This window comes from Conger conger, chromosome 2, assembly GCF_963514075.1.
Source record: "Conger conger chromosome 2, fConCon1.1, whole genome shotgun sequence".
NCBI lineage: Eukaryota > Metazoa > Chordata > Actinopteri > Anguilliformes > Congridae > Conger > Conger conger.
The window spans coordinates 58580577-58599489 of record NC_083761.1 but is presented as its reverse complement, the minus strand read 5'-3'; the positions used below and the strand labels follow the sequence as shown (position 1 = coordinate 58599489).

At 44.4% G+C, this 18913-nt stretch overlaps 2 protein-coding genes across 6 annotated transcripts in view; one reads left to right on the top strand and one right to left on the bottom strand.

Annotated features, from left to right (window-relative positions):
- LOC133111630 (trinucleotide repeat-containing gene 6A protein-like) overlaps positions 1-5823 on the top strand; it is a 33333-nt gene extending 27510 nt beyond the window's left edge. For all 5 annotated transcript variants that reach the window (XM_061222133.1, XM_061222143.1, XM_061222122.1 and 2 more), the window contains 3 exons: positions 35-102; positions 464-603; positions 1208-5823. In XM_061222133.1, coding sequence (XP_061078117.1) covers positions 35-102; positions 464-603; positions 1208-1583 — 584 coding nt within the window. In that variant the 3' untranslated portion in view covers positions 1584-5823. The remainder of the gene's footprint in view (positions 1-34; positions 103-463; positions 604-1207) is intronic.
- Positions 1926-18649, bottom strand: si:ch211-14k19.8 (mucin-2). Its single transcript, XM_061222171.1, has 11 exons — positions 18365-18649; positions 17792-18160; positions 12819-15434; positions 12503-12606; positions 12330-12388; positions 10903-11063; positions 10440-10602; positions 8882-9073; positions 7374-7595; positions 6059-6212; positions 1926-4164 (listed from the first exon to the last, which is right to left on the bottom strand). Exons 1-11 carry the CDS (start codon positions 18408-18410, stop codon positions 4090-4092), a joined length of 4161 nt encoding a protein of 1386 aa, XP_061078155.1. The 5' UTR covers positions 18411-18649; the 3' UTR covers positions 1926-4089.
- Between the last annotated feature and the right edge of the window lie 264 nt (positions 18650-18913).

Genomic DNA, 18913 nt, shown 5'->3' with positions numbered 1-18913 from the left:
TCTGCAGTATATCTAAAGTGTTCACTGTTTCCAGGTTCCAGTTGGGGCGACAACAGCTCAGGGAGAACAACTTGGCTTGTTCTCAAAAATCTCACACCTCAGGTTGGTCCTGGTACCTTTACATTTACGTTGCTGTCTGCCAGAGGAAAGTGTTTTAAAGACAAGCTGAAGCTTGACTTTAATAACCAGAATCATTCATGTGAAATAATGCAGGTCTGAGTGTCTGCACTGGCGTCCGTTAATTTCAGTTGGCAAATGACGGACTTGGTCTGCCTGTAGTGTCCTGCTACGCAGGCTGATGTCGCGTCTCACCTGTAGCCTAGTGACTAAGGTCCATGACTGGGACCTTAACCATGCGTTGCTCCAGGGGGTATTGTCCCCTGCTTAATCTAATAAACTGTAAGTCGTTTGGATAAAAGCATCAGCTAAATAAGTAATGTAATGGTGATTTTTTATGATACAGATCGACGGCTCCACCCTGCGCACCCTCTGCATGCAGCACGGCCCGCTGATTACATTCCACCTGAACCTGCCCCACGGCAATGCCGTCGTGTGCTACAGCTCCAAGGAGGAGGCGGCCAAGGCACAGAAATCTCTGCACATGTGAGTACCAGGGGAGCTCCACAAGTAGGTCTGATCAAAGCTAGATGGCCCTTTTCTCACACTCAAATAGCTTTACAACCGCCACCAATGTGTAGCACCCGCCTGGGTGATGGACGGCAGCCATTTTGTGCCGTTTCATGCCCACCACAGTGCTCACCACATATCTGCTAAGGAAAGGGAGAGAATAATGTTTTTGCCTATTAAATGAGAGGATGATTGGGTGGGAGGTTGAAAGAGCTAGGGGTTGGGTATGAGGACCTCCTTCAGTGGGAGCGTGCCAAGAGTGGCTGCATCTGGCAGCTCCACAGCCATTTTGTGCCAGAATGCTCACCTCAGCTAAGGTGGAAAGGGAGAGAAAAAATGCCAATGAAATCAGGAAATGATTAGGTGGCAGGTTGAAAGAGCCAGGTTGGGACCCCTTTCAGAGAGAGCACGCACCTACAACACAGGAGAGGACTGGGCATAGCCGAGCAGAGATACTGCAAGAGCATGGCTGCCACATCCCACTGTAGCAGACCGTTTCCCTGCTCAGTTTCTACTTGTTTAAAGAGGTTTTCCCCCATTGTAGATATTAAACTGTGCTTTCTGAACGCTTCGTCCTCAGGTGCGTTTTAGGGAACACTACTATCCTCGCTGAGTTCGCTAGTGAAGAGGAGATCAGCCGTTTCTTTGCACAAGGCCAGTCCATGACTGCCTCGCCCGGCTGGCAGAGCCTGGGCGCCTCTCAGAACCGGATGGGGTCCATGGAGGCCTCCCACCCTTTCCCCAACCGCAATGATCCAAACCACTGGAACGGTGCTGGGCTGTCGGGCGGGGGCGGAGGAGACCTCCACGGCACGTCTCTCTGGGGCGCCCCCAACTATTCCTCCAGCCTGTGGGGGAACCCCAGCAGCAGCGAGGGCCGCGGGCTGAGCAGCCCCTCCCCCATCAACTCCTTCCTCCCCGTCGACCACTTGGCCGGAGGTGGGGACACCATGTAATACACCTCTCACCCTCCGACTTAGGAACTGTGACCTCAGTGTGTAATAATATTAACAGTAATCATAATAATTAGAATAATAAGGAAAACAAATGGCACTAGTTTGACTTTTTCCCACCTATGAAAAAAAATAAGAAAAAAAAAAGAAAGAAAAAAAATGGGGTCACCCTGTGGAAGCAAGTTACTTTTTTCTGCACATTTTTCCTCTTTGTTTTAGCCCAAAACATATCAGTTTGAATACTTGAATCATGCAGGCCAATATTATAATGTGAAAAGGATATATTTACACTTCCAGGTAGTGCTCTTCATGGAAAAAAAAAAAAAATGCTTCAAATGAGCTCACTTGTTTATTCATCATGTTTATTTGAATTCCAGTTTTTTCTTTTTATTGCGTTTGTTTGCTGACAATGTTGGAGTATGAGCTTTTAACTTTGCACTGAATGTGGTTTTTCTCAGTATAATCCGCAATATAGAGGGAGCCCACAGTTCCAGTGTAGTTGTTTACTCAAGGATGTTCTTAAAAAGCGTGCGCTCTACTATGCCTTGATGTACGCCTACCTTATTGTGGTATTGTGGAGTTCAAGATCAAGATATAAATGCTGACTTAGGACTATTTGACAATATTAAAGAAATAAGTATTGCACCAATTGTTGTTTAAAACTAAAGAGTTTAGCTCTGCAGTGTAAAAAACTGTAGCCACAGCTGTGACTTGCAAACCCGACCTGCAAGCCAGGGGGAACAGCACTTTCAAATAGGCTTTCAATTTTGTTTTGGAGGCGCCACCGTTGTGCCCTCTTGTTTACAGACTTTTTGAGGAAAAAAAAAAGTGTTTACTCTTCCTTCATTTTAAAATAAAAAAAATATATTTAAAAATTTCACAAAAAAAAATATAAAAAGAAAAAAGTACTTTAAAAAAAACGACAAAAATGCAAAAAAAGAAAAAAAACAAAATGTATATTGAGGATGAAGACGAAGCTTTCTATCTCTGGGAATACTGATCAGTGTTTGGCCATGTTTTTTTTTGTTTTGTTTTTGTTTGTTTTTTCTTTTCTTTTTTCTTTTTTGATGTTTGTTTTTTAATCTATTACTCTCGTCTGCTAAATAACGAGCATGGTTCTCAGGAAATATACCCAGTTTCCCCAAGTAGAAACTCCTTGTAGGAAAATCCAACTTTTAGCACTGAAACTACTTATAGCTCTGTAAGTTTTTCTCTGCCAAATAACTGCTTTAAGCTGGAGACATTCTACATACTGCTTTGAAAAATGCTGTCTTTTTATTAGTGAGTTGAGATGGTTTTGCCGAATCGCTATATTTGTCATTTTCCTTCCCTTTATTCCCATTATGGAGTGGCTCAATGTTTTTTGCTCTTTGTGACTGTCAAATTTAATTGTTGTACTTTAAAAAAGAAAAGTGGAAATCGGTAACTATGCATACTGTAACCAGATATCTGGCTTACAGAATCATTTTGTTTTGTTAAAAAAATGTTTTAAATGTTAAAATGCAAATGCTTCATTTGCAAAACTTTCTCCTTGCCACAAATGGTGTTCTATAAGAGTAAGAGAAACGGTCTTGTTTGGTCATTCAGGAACAAACGAGATTGACATTTTAACAGTGCAAAAGTCGCCCACATTTCATTGCCTTGATTTAAATTGTGTCCGAAGATGCAACGAGTCAAGTGGCTTTTAACTGTTTACAAATAGAATGTGATTGTAATGTGTACAGTTTGGTTGTGTTGAAATCTGAAGTTCCTCAATCTTAATAAATCATGACGTTTTGGCTGCTCAGTACGTTGTTGTTTGAACGCTGGTTTGACTTTTGAAATGCTGGGCCTCTGTGATTGGGAGGCTTAAAAAGGCTAGAACAGTGGTGAATGTAATCTTTTGCTGGTAGTTCAAATACATACAGAAAACAATGTGTGTATATTTACATACAAACAATATATACAATATTGATTGTTTAGTTACTACAATGATGCACAATTTATCAAAGCTTCAAAGAAAGATTTCAGCATTAGGCTAAGCCATGGACCTTAATTTCTTTTTATTGTTTTAGCTTTTTTTTTTTTCTTTGTTTTTTTTTTCTTTGTTTTTTAAGTTAAATTCTCCGTATTGATAAATTGAAAGCATTGTTTAAGAAATACATTGAGTATTACCCAGACTTCCTAGAGGCATGCCAGTGTTGAACTATTAAGTACATGCTCTACCAAATATGAATCAAACTCTTTCTCCAGATGTTGCATTTCTCATTTTGTTAAAACAATTTACTGAACATTTAAACCAGGTTGATCTTTAGAAATGTATCATAAGAAATTGAGACAAAAAGCCTTGGATTTGCACTTGGTGTGTGTATAGATGTATAGAATTGTTCAGTTGTACATGGTACGTGTATATTTCCTAAACGGTGAGAAGCATTGCGATGGATGTGGAGAAGGCTCTTGGATGGATGGTTCTGTTGTAAGTTTGTCTTGTTCAGTTCTTTATGTATGTTGCTTTTCTCGGTTGTGGTGTTTAAGCAGTCCAGGTTTTCTCCAAGTCGACCAGCTCCATTCCCTCGCAGTAGGAGTGAGGACGAGGTGTCCTAGCCTGGAAAATAAGCAGACGCCAACAAGGCATTATTGCGGGTCTGGGTAATGGGTCTGGGTGACCCTGCTGGAATATTGTGGAACTCCCTCATTGCTCCTCTAGCACTGACTACAAGTGGCTTGGGTGCTGGGCTCTGAGGGGTTTACTTGACCAGGGTAGCCATGTCTGTTCCTTGTACTCTTGAGATGCACCATCTTGAAGGTGTGCAACACTCTTAAGTGCAGGCCTGGGTTTATTTAGCTGTGCTTATATCAGACACAGGTGTGTGCATATCCTTTCCCTGCCTCCGATTGCTTATGTTTTTCTGTATTGGAGTGAACTGACGTAGAGTAGGGAAAAGCCAGTTGTATCCACCCTGTTTTCTACTTTATACTTTATTATTATGAATTTTTGGCCTTTGGTTTTCTGTCAGCTTTATCGTGCACCTATGTAGAGCTGTCGATGTTGGACAATATCTCACGGGGATGTTGTGTAAAAACCCACTGTTATGCCAAATTGGGGAGGGAGAGGGAGGGATGGGGACAAGAGGGACTGGTTATTTTGTACAAATCTGGACAATGTATATGCTTGAATTGTCATCTACAAATAGCTACTGTGAGAAAGAAACAAAAAAATTAGCAATGTACAATCCCCATTGCTGCTCTGCAGTTCTTTTGTATCGCCATGTCAAAGTGGAGGAATAAGGGTTGGCCAGACATTCTACTTTTGTATTAAGTAAATGTGACTCTTTACTGATGTATCCTCTGAGTGAATTTTAAACACCCCTCTTTTACATGGTTCCTACTGTTTAACAATGTGCTGAGGCTATTTACTTTTCATACTGTGAGCATTGCCGTCTTGTCCTTTTATAAACCCTGTTAAAGCTTTAGTGAAAGCAGCACAAAGAACCAGAACAATAAATCTAAAATAGCCTGGACTTTTTTTCTGAAGTTCCATTAAAAGTCAGTCTATGCAGTGTGAAGGTAATGAGGCCGTTGTGTCCATTTTGCTTGCTTTAAACAATCCTAGAGTAAAGGCAGGATTGAGAACGTCACTGAACATGTGCCATTAAAAAGTGTATTTTGAAAGATTGGCCAGTAGTAGCATTTGCGATGTATTGTTCACAGATTCCCCCCACGCGGACTGTGACGGCAAATTTACCTTTTTTTAAATAAAAATAAATATATATCAAAAGTTGGGGGAAAAGGTTGAAGTGCTCACTTATAACTTATGCACATTGCTTTGGTAGACTGTTGACGGATAGACGGTACAATGTATAGAAAACAATACGTCTAATTTACCAACTTAAATGAGCAGGAAGTACCTTTTTGTGTCTTCTTGGGATCATTTGAGAATTTTATCTTGGGGAACTGCACTTTTTGAAGGACAATCCTTATTTGTATTGGTATACATTTTGACTAAAGAATAAGTAATACAAGGTAGAAACTGTCAATTGTGTGATGAATGTTTCCATTGATGCTGTCATTTTAACTTTTTTTCTTCTGTGTTGCTTGCGTTTAAATTTTAGTGCTAATATGTAATAAGATGTAGATTAGATATTAGGTCTTTTGTTGACTGTACTTGTAGACTGATTACTGTTTGTAAGGTTATGCTGATCTCTGCATCAGACTACAAAGCTGTATAACTTGGGTGCAACCCACAATAAAATCCTAACAGTGATACCTGTGTTTGTAGTTTTCTTTTCCCCTGTGTGTAATGGTGCATCAGAAGGTTTGCTTATGGATAGTGCATTTGGAGATCTTGGTGTGCGAGTGTGTGTAGCGCCGAGGCACCTCCACTTCGCTGTGTGACAGGAGCCTGAGCTGCGCTGGCCCTGTTCAGTGAGACCGGTCGTGTGAGTGAAAGCAGAGTTTCAGACCCATACACTGCTATAAAGGCATTGAGAGGGACTCACTGCTCTGTGCACGCCCAGCTGCTGCAGCAGGGGGAAGGGGGTCCACTGGATGGGCTCGATGGGCCAGCTGCACACAGACAGGTCACTGGCCTTCCCCGAGTCTGCTATCCATTCGCTTATGCTGCAGTCACTCAGGTCCCGGTTGTAGTGGGAGCTGCAGACCAACGCATATGAACCCAGTCAGTCATTACCAAATAAGCTCTGGTACAATACATTAGTCATTTAGCAGATGTTGTTATCCAGAGCAACTTTCAATAAAGCGCAAATCATAACTAGGGACAGGTGCACTGAAAACCCTTAAGAGTGAAGTGCAGTTCCAAGTGCAAGAGTGATCACATAGATAGAAAGAATTCTTGAAAATTAATCTGATAAAGCTGACCAGGAAATGGCAATAACAATTTTGGCTACTATTAACACATAAGGATAGTAGAATAATTATACATAAGTGTGATAATTACAGTATAAATGCAGTACATGGTACAAATGAAACTCCTCAGTAGACCATTTTTTTACTAACTCTCAAACCTCTCCACATTAGTGCTTTACAGTGAAACATTGTTTTCACTTGATGTATATATGCAATGGTACTTTGACCCTTTAACACTAGCAAGCATCTATGTAGTCAACCTTTTTTGAGCCTTCACTTCATTTTCAACAGATTTGTTTTTGTGACCTGATTTGAAGAAAATTCTGGAATTTCAAATATTCTCACAACAGCAGAGTAGCACACAATGTGCAGGGAATAAGTCATCCACATTTACTGCTCTTTTTACAGCCTGATGAGGCTTGCTGAATTATGCCATTTTAACAGCAGGTGGCAGTACTGCACAATGTTTCACTTTCTATGACGAACGCAAATCATTTCTTTCTATATGTCTCATTTAATGACGGGTGGGAGTGGTGGCAGTGAAACAATGTTGTTTTGAACAGATGAATACCCATTGTCCACATATTACAAATATATTTTTGCACTCGCACTACCATGCAAACGGGCGAAAGAGGAAAGGGCAGTCGTGAATTACACATCAGGCCATTTTACTAGTTTCCACTTGCTTCCCCAGGGACACCTCTGGTCTGAACACTTCACACAAGGTCACTCTGGATGGACAGTCTATACATCTCTCAAACAGGAAACCGGCCAAAAAGTAAACCCAGATAAGGCTGTTTTTTATTTTCCCAGGTAAATTAGCAGCCTGGGGTGGGGGTCGTGTTTTTGTGACCCAGTATTAATGCATCCTGTGTCCCTTTGTGCAGAATAGTGTGGTGGATCTGATCAGGTAAGTCTCGTTCATGAGACCTTGCTGGTGTCTCTCACCCATGTGTATAGACTGTGTTCAGGTGCGTTACACTGCCTGGGTAGGTAGAGGCGATGGACAGGGTGTCGTCATGGTAACAGCAGGTTCGATCCAGAGCCCTGAGGTGCAGCAGCTCGTCGGAGCGGCTAAACACTGGGTTATCGAGGGAGTCTGCCGAGCCTGGCCACGACCGCAGCCAGAACCTGCTGGACAGCTCGTCAAAGTGGTTGAACCTTCGATAGCTGTGCACAAGGGAGACAGTACAAATGAGTAAAAACTGCATGAGTTATCCGTACACAGCATCAGAAGACAGACTCACTGAACTGCCGCAGTAATTTGCACATAACCTCAAAATACACACACGAAACTGCAACAGTAATCAATTCATAACCTCATAATATAGGCACACTGAACTGTAGCAGTAATCAATTCATAACCTCAAAATATAGACACACTGAACTGTAGCAGTAATCAATTCATAACCTCAAAACACAGACACACTGAACTGTAAAAGTTATCCCTACATAACCTCAGAATACAGACACACTGAACTGCAACAGTAATCCATATATAACCTCAGAATACAGACACACTGAACTGCAACAGTAATCCATATATAACCTCAGAATACAGACACACTGATCCGCTGTTTCTTTCCATTGTCAGTGCTGGATCTTCACTGTGCCAACATGAACTCTTCACTGTGAACAATGTACAATGTTAATGCTCCATTTTAAACTATGCCCTTTCCAGGACGACAGATGTGTAAAGCAGCGTGTGGAGGGCAGAGAGATTGGCCCAGTTTCAGCAAGCAGGCACGTCATAAACTCCCAAAGCAGAAACAGGAAGACAGAAATGAACCAATCAGGAAGTGTGAGAAGGCTGCTGTCTCATTCTTGTCGCCTGGAAAAGGAGGAAGATAGAGACATACCGAGAGAGGGAATGTCTCTCGGGTCTCAGGTTTCTGCTCCTGATATGTGACCTTCTCTGACGTAAGGAGGAAATGGAGAGCAGGAACTCACACACACACACACACACACACACACGGGTAGCAGTCTACTGGAAACTTAAAATGATTTGTGTTAAGTCTGCTGCAAGGAGCTTTGTTTTCTGGGAGCAAATTTTTCTCAAACTTTGTCTTTGTGAAGAGTTCAGATGCAGATGTGTTCCGTACACAATTCACTGAACTGAGTGTTTGAGTACAGTGTACAGTGTGTGTTTTTGGGATCTACCCACTACAGTCTCCACCCTGGAGCTCCAGGGGGACCTGATATTCCCAGAGCCCCAGTTTTTCCATCAGTGCTCCGCTATCTGCACCCCCAGCCTGTTTTCATTGGCGCCATGTCTATTCCAGTCATTCAACAATAACATCTCAGTCTGGCCCTGGTCACTGCCCATACAGCCAAACCCGCATCAGGTAGTCATGGGATCGTGTTTCTCGTCTCTGTGGGTGCCGCATCAGACAGAAATACACATGACGTACAGTAATGTTTAGCATAGCGTTCTCAGCTCTGTGTCTTTGCGCTACCTGCTGCGAGTCTGGTCCACCTTGGCCTGGATCAGCATGGCTTTGAAGCGGCGGATGATCAGGTAGGACAGGGTGGCCATCAGCAGGGCCACAAAGAGAAGGACACCCAGACACATGCCCACCATTCTTTGCCGTGTCATACGGAAGTCACACCACCTGCCCATGTACCAGAAATCCTCTCCGACTGGGCACCTGCACCAAGAACGCTAGCGTGAAATGGAGTCACCATGAAACAAATAATAATAATCAACAAAAAAATGTATCGCACATTACTCAGACCCAAGGTTGCTTAACAAAAGTCAAGGAATATACTCGACTGCGCTGAAGTCGAGGAACATACTGTACAATACAAAGGGGGGGGGGGGGGGGTATACACTGATGAGTTCGAACATTGTGACCACTAAGCCTAATATGTTGTTGGTCTTCCGCGTGCCTCCAAAACAGCTCTGACCCACCGAGGCATGGACTCTGCAAGACCTCTGATGGTGTCCTATGGTATCTGGCACCAAGATGTTAGCAGCAGGTTCGTTAAGTCCAGTAAGTTGTGAGGTGGAGCCTCTATGGATCGGACTTGTTGTTCCTGCACATCCCACAGATGCTTGATCGGATTGCGATCTGGGGAATTTTGAGGCAGGCCAGAGCAACGCCTTGAACTCTTTGTCATGTTTTTCAAACCGTTCCCGAACAATTTGTGCAGTGTGGCAGGTCACATTATCCTACTGAAAGAGGCCACTGCCATCTGGGAATACTGTTGCCATGAAGTGTACCTGGTCCATAATGATGAAATTCAGGTCAGTGGTACATGTAGGTAGTGCATCCTGGTACCACCTCTTCCCCAGGTAAATGGCGAATGTGTACCCGGCTGTCCACGTGAAAATGGGACTCATCAGACCAGACAACCTTCTTACTTTGCTCCAAGGTCCTGTTCTGACACTTGCGTGCCCATTATAGGCACTTTCGTCGGTGGACAGGGGTTAGCACGGCCAATCTGACTGGTCTGGGGCTATGCAGCCCCATACGCAGCAGGGTCCATCGTTCAAATTTTCAGTGACTTGTGCCACAGTAGCCTTTCTGTTGGTTCAGACCACCACAAACGGTAACAGGGTTTGTCCCTCGTCGGACCACTGTCAGTAGATACTGACCACAGCTGACTGGGAGCACCCCACAAGCCTTGCCGTTTCGGTGATGCTCCAACCTACTCTGGTCTTAACGATTTGGCCCTTGTCAAAGTCGCTCAGGTCTTTATATCTGCCTATTTCTCCCACATCCAATATGTTGACTACGAGAATCAATGGTTTGCTTACTGTCTAATATAACCCAGACCTTGACATGTGCCATTGTTATGAGATAATCAACATTATTCGCTTCAGCTGTGAGTGATTATAATGTTTTGGCTCATCAGTGTATTAATACATACATGAATACAAAATATTAAAATGTAGTTGCAGTATTATGGTCTTTCGATCTTTAGATAAAGGCACGATCAGCATCATTAGTTGAGCACATCATGCTCTACCATATGCCTGTGACTATGGAGAAAGGAGAAGGAGCATATTACTGGCACACTGGCTGCTGGCCATGGTGGTGTGTACAGATGCCGTTGTTCTTGCAGTAGTCTGTGTGGCACAGGGAGGTACAGCTGGCATTGCCCAGGCCGGTTGGTACACATTGGAACCCCACAGGGCAGAGGAACAGCCAGGAACACAGCTCCGGCTGAAGCCCTGGCAGGGAGGAACAGTGGGAGTGAGTGAGAAAGACATGGAGAAAAGTGTCTGGTGATATAAAACAGGTGGTGGAGGAGAGTACAAAGGGGAGTGCAGCAAGGTGGAGCAGTGAGGAGTGTAAAATATGACTAGGAGCTGTGACTTTGTAGTGAAGTTCTTTACATTGCTTGCATAAGGAGACAGATAGCGATGACCTCACAGCATTAGAGATAGACATACACATAGTTCCGCTATGTACCCCAATGGTGAGAGAAATTAACACACATTAACCACCATTCACCATAACAGCTTACTCACCACCCACAGTGATGTTGGCCACCTTGGCCCCACCGACATACAGGCCCTGTCTCACGGCCTCCCTCAGGCCAGTCACATCCAGAAGACCCCCAGGGGTCCCCAGCCAGGACAGCGCCCTCACGGTATTGAACACAGGCACGCCCTGCACAATAGCGTTCCCACTGTGGACACACGAGGGCATTGAGAGATATCAACTCCAACTCATCCAGAATGCAGCAGCTCGTCTGGTCTTCAACCTTCCCAAATACTCACACGTCACCCCCCTGCTTACTTCCCTCCACTGGCTGCCTGTCATGGCTCGCATCAAATTCAAAACATTGGTGCTAGCCTTCCAAGCAGTTAAAGGGTCTTCCCCAGCTTATCTGCAAAAAATCATCAGACCCTACACCCCTGCCAGACCTCTTCGTTCAGCCTCCACAGGCCGCTTGGCACCTCCCCCTCTCAGAACCTCCACCTCACGCTCACGACTACTGTCTGTTCTGGCTCCACGGTGGTGGAACGAACTCCCCGTTGAGGTCAGAACTATAGAATCCCTCCCCACCTTCAAGCGCAAGCTGAAGACACACCTCTTCAAACAGCACCTCTCCCCATCCCTCCCTACCTCCCTGTGAACCTTAATTGTTGTCTCTGTGACTTGTGTATCAGTATTTTAGTTGGCTAGGTAAGCAGTGTTTGGATAGTTAACTTTGGTGACTTTTGCTCTGTTTGTTTGTTTGTTCAAAAAAAAAAAAAAAAAAAAAAAAAAAAAAAAAATTGGCCCTTGTCCTTATCTTTGTTGTACAGGTAGCAGTTGAAATTGTACTTACCTCTAGGGTCTTTCAGCGAACTTATCCCTGGTTATGGGTATGCACTTTGTTGTACGTCGCTCTGGATAAGAGCGTCTGCCAAATGCCAATAATGTAATAATGTAATATCAGACGTACAGAATGACTGCATCTCTCCCATAGACTGTAGAAAAATTTTGACCAAGTGTCTGTCACCCATTTATGTTCCATTGGCTTGTGAAAAGCGTTTTGACACTGCAGAAGTGGAGATTTTGGGTGCCACCATGTACAAATTGGGGCCAGAAAATGAAAAGTGGAGTCATCTACTAAGCATTTGAGATACAGTGACTCTGCAAAGATGCAAAGTACTCATGATTTGTTCACAAAACATATTTCTATATTGTCCAAATAACACAATAATGTAACAAATCGGCATTGTTACGGGGAGACATTAGATGAAGAAGAAACACCTATTGCATCTACATGTTCTTGTGGGAACATTTTTTACTCTATTCTCTATACTCTATTTACCATTGACTTACACAGGGGCCAATTACATATACTGGAGCCAACCGTACTGGTGCAAGTGAGCAACGTCTCTCAACAACACCAGGAAGTGAGCATCAAAAACAAAACGTGGTTTTGGCCACTTGGTCTTCTTACCTTGTCCATGATACCCGCAGTCCTTGATACCCAGGAGCTTTCTGCAAGAGCAGCTCTACCTGCAGCACAGCAGAACCAGCCAGGAATATATGATAATGTGCAATAAATGGCATTTCCCAACCACAGACCACCCTTGTCTCGTAAATTTTTAGGAGCCCAGATGCTTGCCTTACCTTATGGACTGCATCCTCTTTGATCCTCTCAGGCTGGGAAGATTCCTGCTCCCCTGGAGACCCACTTTCTAGAACCATCTGCAGAAGGAGCTGGACAGTTTCTTCTGGAAATCATATAGAAATCTGGCTACTTGGTAACATAAAAGAATCACTTAAAATATAAATATTCTAATTTCCATATGAATATAAGCTCAATAACATGTGATATCCTGTAATAAAGCATATCAAATGAATGTTCTAATTAAAAATTGGCCTTAAAAATGGGGACCAAAGGGAAATGAAAACACATTATGAGCACACACACATAGAGGCTAACCTTTTATTATTGCAGGCTGATTCTCCACAATGAACACCCTGCCTCTGACTGGTTTCGCAGAGGAGCTGAGAGTACTGCTATTGGCTGGCTGTGTGGCTAATGTGCTGATAGACATGTCTGTCTGGGGAGAGGGAGGGGGAGGGACTGTCTCGTGGTCAGGGGTCTGAGACGTAGGCCTGGGCCAGGGTGTGAAGGGGAAGCCAACCGTTGTGGCCCAATGAGTCTTTCTGCTGGGACTGGTGCCAATCAGTTGCACAGTTGTGGATACAGTGGGACTGAAGGTGACCGAAGGGCTGGATCCCCACCGTGCTGTTGAGGGAGTGGCAGTGCAGCCAGGACAGTCAGCCTTCTGCGTTCCGTCTGTCCCACCTTGTCCTGAGGGGGACAGCCCTTCAGGAGTGTGAGGAGGCATGGAGGAGCAGGCAGGCGGTGAACAGCCTGAGCTCCCTGCTGTGCTGCTCGCCACTGACGGAGGGGTCACACTGGAAGACCCGGGCTCAGTACTCTGAGAGGTGATATCAGAGTCTGCAGGGCTGGGTATGACTGTGGAGGAATGGGAGACGGGCTCAACAGCACTGGTTGGTGAGCTCTCAGAATGCCCCCTCCTATCATGAGGAACAGTATCCTCAGGCCTCTCTGTGCCACTGGGGCTCTGCCTCCCCTGAGTACCCTCGCCAAATGATGTTGTGAGGAGAAGGGTTGCCGAGGTTACTTCTGTGCGAGTGCGGTCAGGAGTGCTATGGGCAGGAGGAGTACCAGATAAGTCTTCAGACACAGTGGGCTCCTCCCACGGTGCTACAGAGGTGGGGGCTGTGGAGAAGGCTGGTACAGGGTCTGTACCATCTGCCTCCACAGGGACAGGAGGGTGTGAGGTAGAGTCTGAGCTCCGCGACTCATAGACTGGGTTTGTCTCGCCTTCAGGCTGTGAGGAAACCCCCAACTCTGCAGTGGCTGAGGCAGAGTTTACGTGACCGTCGTGTGTTGATGCTGAGTCTTCGAGTTCTGGCTTCTCGGTCCACATTTTTGTGAAATCCTGATCTACAGAGACAGAGCTGTCAGTTGGCACTTCACTGTGTGCTGCAGTTGCAGTGAAGTCAGTCTTGGCCTTGTCACCGAGCTCTCGGGTGGCAGTGTAGGCGTCAAAGGAGCCTGGAACAGGTGTGCTGACATGTTTTTCCGTATCTGTTTTCGCAGAGGGAGAGGTTGAAGGCACCTCTGTGTAGGGGCTGCCTGGATCAGCACTGTGAAGAGAGACTGCCTCCTCCTCCTTAGTGCTGCTGTCCGGAGAGGAGGTAGCAGTGCCAGTGGGCCCTTCTGTGGAAGCTGACAATGGAGAGAAGTCCTCCAGAACCTCAGGCAGAGGAACATCAGACCGCTCATCTTCAGAGAGGCTCCTAGTGACGAGAGATGAGAGCCTTGGGGTACCCTCAGCTTCAGTAGAGTCTGGAATCATCTCAGTGCTCCCATTCTCCTTTAAGACCCGCTGTGTCCCCGTGGTGTCCTCAGGCAAAGAGCTAGAGGGAGGGTCCAGATCAATGACAGCCCAGGAGCCCCTACCCATAGTGCCCTCTGACTCTGGGAATGCACTCCGCCCCTGAGACAGCCCGAGGGTGCTGCTGGATGAAGAGTCAAAAGACTGCCGTTCAGTAACTTCCTGCCCCTCGGTGCCAAGAAAAGGGCTTATGAACCTGGGCTGATAATAACTGTGCGTTTTATCCTTTCCCCTGGGACCCCTTGCAGGAGCTGTAGTGACATAAGCTGTGGGGGAATTCCTGGAGTCCAACAGTGTGAGGGCTGGTTGAGAGTTCACCGCAGGAGAAGCGATACTGTGAATTTCAACTTCCCCTCCGAGTTGGGAGACAGTGCTAAGGGTCAGGGAGGCCACACTACTCTGAGGTCTCCCCGATGTAAGGTCTGTATCATCCCTACTCCTCTCATTCTGATGTCCTGGGGGCAGAGAGGGAGGGACACGAGTAGTCCCATGAGGGAGAAGAGTAGGGAGAAGGGTGTTGAGATGAGAGAGAGGCGTGCTGGAGCCAGTATGGGAGAGAGGAGTAGCTACAAGCCTTGGCACTCGCACGTTGAGCAGACCTGGGGAAATGGAGTCCAGGTCCTGCGTGGGAGGGGTAGCGGTGGTGGCACGTCCCGGAGAATCCTTGGGCGTGCCCGGGAAACGAGGTGGCCCTGGCTCGGTTGATGCAGCCCGAATCTCCAAGCGCTGCAGGGCTGGAGCGTCCACCCCCCGCACTTTGTCCTCGGTGAGAGCAGCGCCAGCCGTGTCCGGGTTATTGTCTGAAGTTTCCTGAGGGCGGCAGGGCGCTTCCTTATCAGACGCCGCAGACGCGCTGGGCCTAACCCAAGGGGCGGGGGCCGAGGTCAGGCTTTGGAATGCGCCAACTGTCCCTTGACCCAACCCTTGCCCCCCCACCCTGGTGGTGTGAGGAGTGCTGCCCTTGCTGCCCAGGGCTGGCTCTGAAGACCCCGGGAGCCACGACTTCCTTCCAACTCTGGGAGCTCCTGAGATGCTGGGAGAGGAGGTCTCTGTGTGCGTGGCAGGATCTGTCTGAGCTAACTCTTCCCTTCCTCCTGCCAAGGAATTCCCAATTTCTTTCCAATCTAAAAAGGAAAACAAAACGGTTCTTGTGTTTACTACTGATAGGAGCAGTTGGACACAAGCAGTGCTGTTGGTCAAGGTCCTAGCCTGTTACTCACAGGTGTGAAATCTCCATCTCACACACAGGCAGATTGACGATACAGTGCTGAACTACAGAGTAAAACAAATACATTTTTAGGGTTCTATATTTAACTTCCCATTACTTTAAATAATCAATGCAAAAAAAATTAGGGATTCAAAAAACTTGAAGCCTAACTATAATTTTAACATACATATAGAGTACTGTGCAAACGTTTTAGGCAGGTGTGAAAAAACGCTATAAAATAAGAATGCTTTCAAAAATAGAAATGTTACGTTTATTTTATCAATTAACAAAATGCATCAGTTCCTGTGTTTTCGTGCATAGTTGAGTCGCTTGGCCTTGTTTCCACGTCCAAAGTATGGCTTTTTGGCTGCAATTCTTCCATGAAGACCACTTCTGACCAGACTTCTCCACACAGTAGATGGGTGTACCTGGGTCCCACTGGTTTCTGCCCATTCTGAGCTGATGGCACTGCTGGACATCTTCCGATTGTGAAGGGAAGTAAGTATGCTGCATTAAGTTTCCATGGCTGACCACTGTATCTATGGTCCTCAATGTTGCCAATTTCTTTGTGCTTCTTCAACAGAGTTTGGAGAGCACATCTGGAAACTCCTGTCTGCCTTGACATTTTTGCCTGGGAGAGACCTTGCTGATGCAGTATAACTACCTTGTGTCTGTGCTCAGTCTTGCCATGGTGTATGACTTCTAACATTAAACTGTCTTCAGCAACCTCACCTTGGAACCTAGTTCCCCAGATTTAACCCTCCTACACAGCTGTTTCTGTTTCAGTTAATAATTATGTTTCAACCTGCATATTAAATTGATGATCATTAGCTCCTGTTTGGTATAATTGGTTAATCACACACCTGACTATATGCCTACAAAATCCCTGAAGAATTGATGCTGGTTTGAAGGCAAAGGGTGGTCACACCAAATATTGATTTGATTTAAATTTTTATTCCGTTCACTCATTTAGCATTTTGCAAATTGATTAAAAAAAAAAGCATTTTTCACACCTGCCTAAAACTTTAGCACAGTACTGTATATCATTCAACAAAGTATTATATTAGACATCAAAAATACTTCAATAATGATCAGAGTCAGAGGGTGACTCTGATGGGGGGATCCATGTAAACATATACAGCCTTAACAGCTGTTTCCATAGATTTGGGAGACCAGGGATGGTTGTCACACTTTTTACTCACTTGTTATTTACTCAATTTCAGCACCTCATATAAGGGTTATTTCAACCTCAGTGCAACCCTTTAAATCTTAGGTCATAGGATGCATACCTTTCATCGTCTAGCATTAATATAAGTAACTCACAAAGTCACAAAGTCAGTTTGTGACAGTCAACATGGGGTTGGTTGTCACACGATATGGGGCTGGTTTCTCAATGAGGTGCGGTACTGCTTATGTTTTGATGGACATAACCAAATTTGTAGGGATAGACATTTCTTTTAGGCTACAGATTTGACATGAAAAATGACATGTGACAAAGTAAATGTGACAATAATCCCCAGCAGTGCATTTTTGCTAGAATTGTAGTTAGTGACCACATGTTGTAGCCTAATGAAAGAAAAACCTATAAAAATGCGCCCTCCCTTCACAGTTTTCAATGTTGATAATTGTTTGAATATGAATTAATAGCATAGACGTATAGAAGAAAAACATCAATCTTTTTGACATGAAAAACATTAAACCCCCCCACACACTTTAATGATGTGTGGCTCATTCATGACCATTTGGGTGAACTGAGCCTTTTGATATGAAAATATTTTAACAGCACCTTCTAGGGAGCAGTGTGACAACCAACCCATATGACGCAGTGTCCCCTACCTCAAGAAAATGGTCATAAGGTAACCAGTAGTAAAATAATGAGAGAATTATACACAAAGAACTATGACAGGGGAAAGAAAGATAATCAATGTAAGGTGTTTACTAAATAAACCCTCATTCTCATTCTGCTACGGAGATGAGAAAAATTCCAATAAAATGGGATATTTTAATATACAAATCCGCTGGAAAAAATAAAAAAAACAGCTGGTAGCTGGTATTTCATGCTGGTCAAAGCTTGATTTTACACCAGAGATTGTACTAAGGTACAAGTTCCATGTATTTTAAAAGCAGATTTATTTACCAGTTATTTATTTTGAGTCGGCCTATGCAACATTTGTTCTATTATTTGCTGTATGCTCAATATAAAAAAGGCCCTTCTCATCCGACCTCGCCTAAATAGGCATCACTTGGAAGAGAAGAAAAGTTATGAATACTTACCCGCCGTGAAAAAGAGACTTATGGACTGTTGCGAGTTGGCATACTTTTTTGCTCTAATGATGATCCTGCCCATGCCGGAGATCGGTGCGGATTCTTCAAGAGCATAAACCCTCTGATCCCCATTACTCTCAAAATGCACCCATACACGCGACACATTGTCGATAGAAATGACCTCTAACTGTACCTTCTGATTAGGCAGAGCATCAATAACCCAAGTACACTCCGTGTCTGAACGTTCTGGTCCTTTGTACGTGTTATTATTTGAATCAACTTTGTCTACTAATGAGGAAAAGCGTATGTAACCGATTTTCTCTTGAAGAATATCTATAGTTCCTCCACAGTCACGGTGTTCCAAGGCAAAAAGATGACCTGGAAAAAGTGGATGGCATCACCATTACAAAACAAAACGATGGGCAGATTTCATACATTTTAAGGAAAAAATCTAAGACAAAGTAAGGATCAAATTATATTGTTAATTTTACTGTGGCTTTCATAACTCGTTTAGATGATTTTGTCATTTTAGATATAGCCTATATCATTTTGAAGCTCAAAGATTTCAAACGTGCGGCTTACCTGTATTGAAAATAAAAATTAACGCATAATAAATAATGTGGAACATTTTGCGTTTTTAGACATCCCACTATAAATTGTGAAAGCTTTTCCAATTCCATACAGAAGCATTTGATCAATTACTGAGGCTAATGACGCCAAAGTCGGATTCCAATTATTAACACGTCCACAACAGACAGAAAAACGATACTTTTGGTTTTTCCTAATCATCTACGTTCCAGACAGGACTAACGGACTTTCCCTCCGCATCCTCTCAGCGCTTTCTTTTTCTCCGGGCTGTAAAGGAAATCCCACTGTTGATAGTGTAGTTAGTGCGTTACTCTAAATGAGACACACGTGTGTTCAAAAGGAGGTAGAGTAAAATGACTAGGCTAGAGAAACGGCGTCCCTCGACCATCTGATTGATATTATCCACAGCCCGCGGCAGTTCCTGTAGCGCGCTGGACTTCAGTAATTATTCCAGCCGCGTGTTATTTAGGTTATGACAGGGTAAAAATTGTGGTCAGGAAATAATTTGTGTTTATGGGACATGTAAACATGAAAGGGTCCTCA

Coding starts and splice junctions, on each gene's coding strand:
- si:ch211-14k19.8 (XM_061222171.1), bottom strand. CDS start 18,410: ATGTTCCACATTATTTATTATGCGTTAATTTTTATTTTCAATACAG. Junction 18,161..18,364: donor AATTTTTATTTTCAATACAG/GTAAGCCGCACG, acceptor CACTTTTTCCAG/GTCATCTTTTTGCCTTGGAA. Junction 12,389..12,502: donor AAGAGGATGCAGTCCATAAG/GTAAGGCAAGCA, acceptor GCTGTGCTGCAG/GTAGAGCTGCTCTTGCAGAA.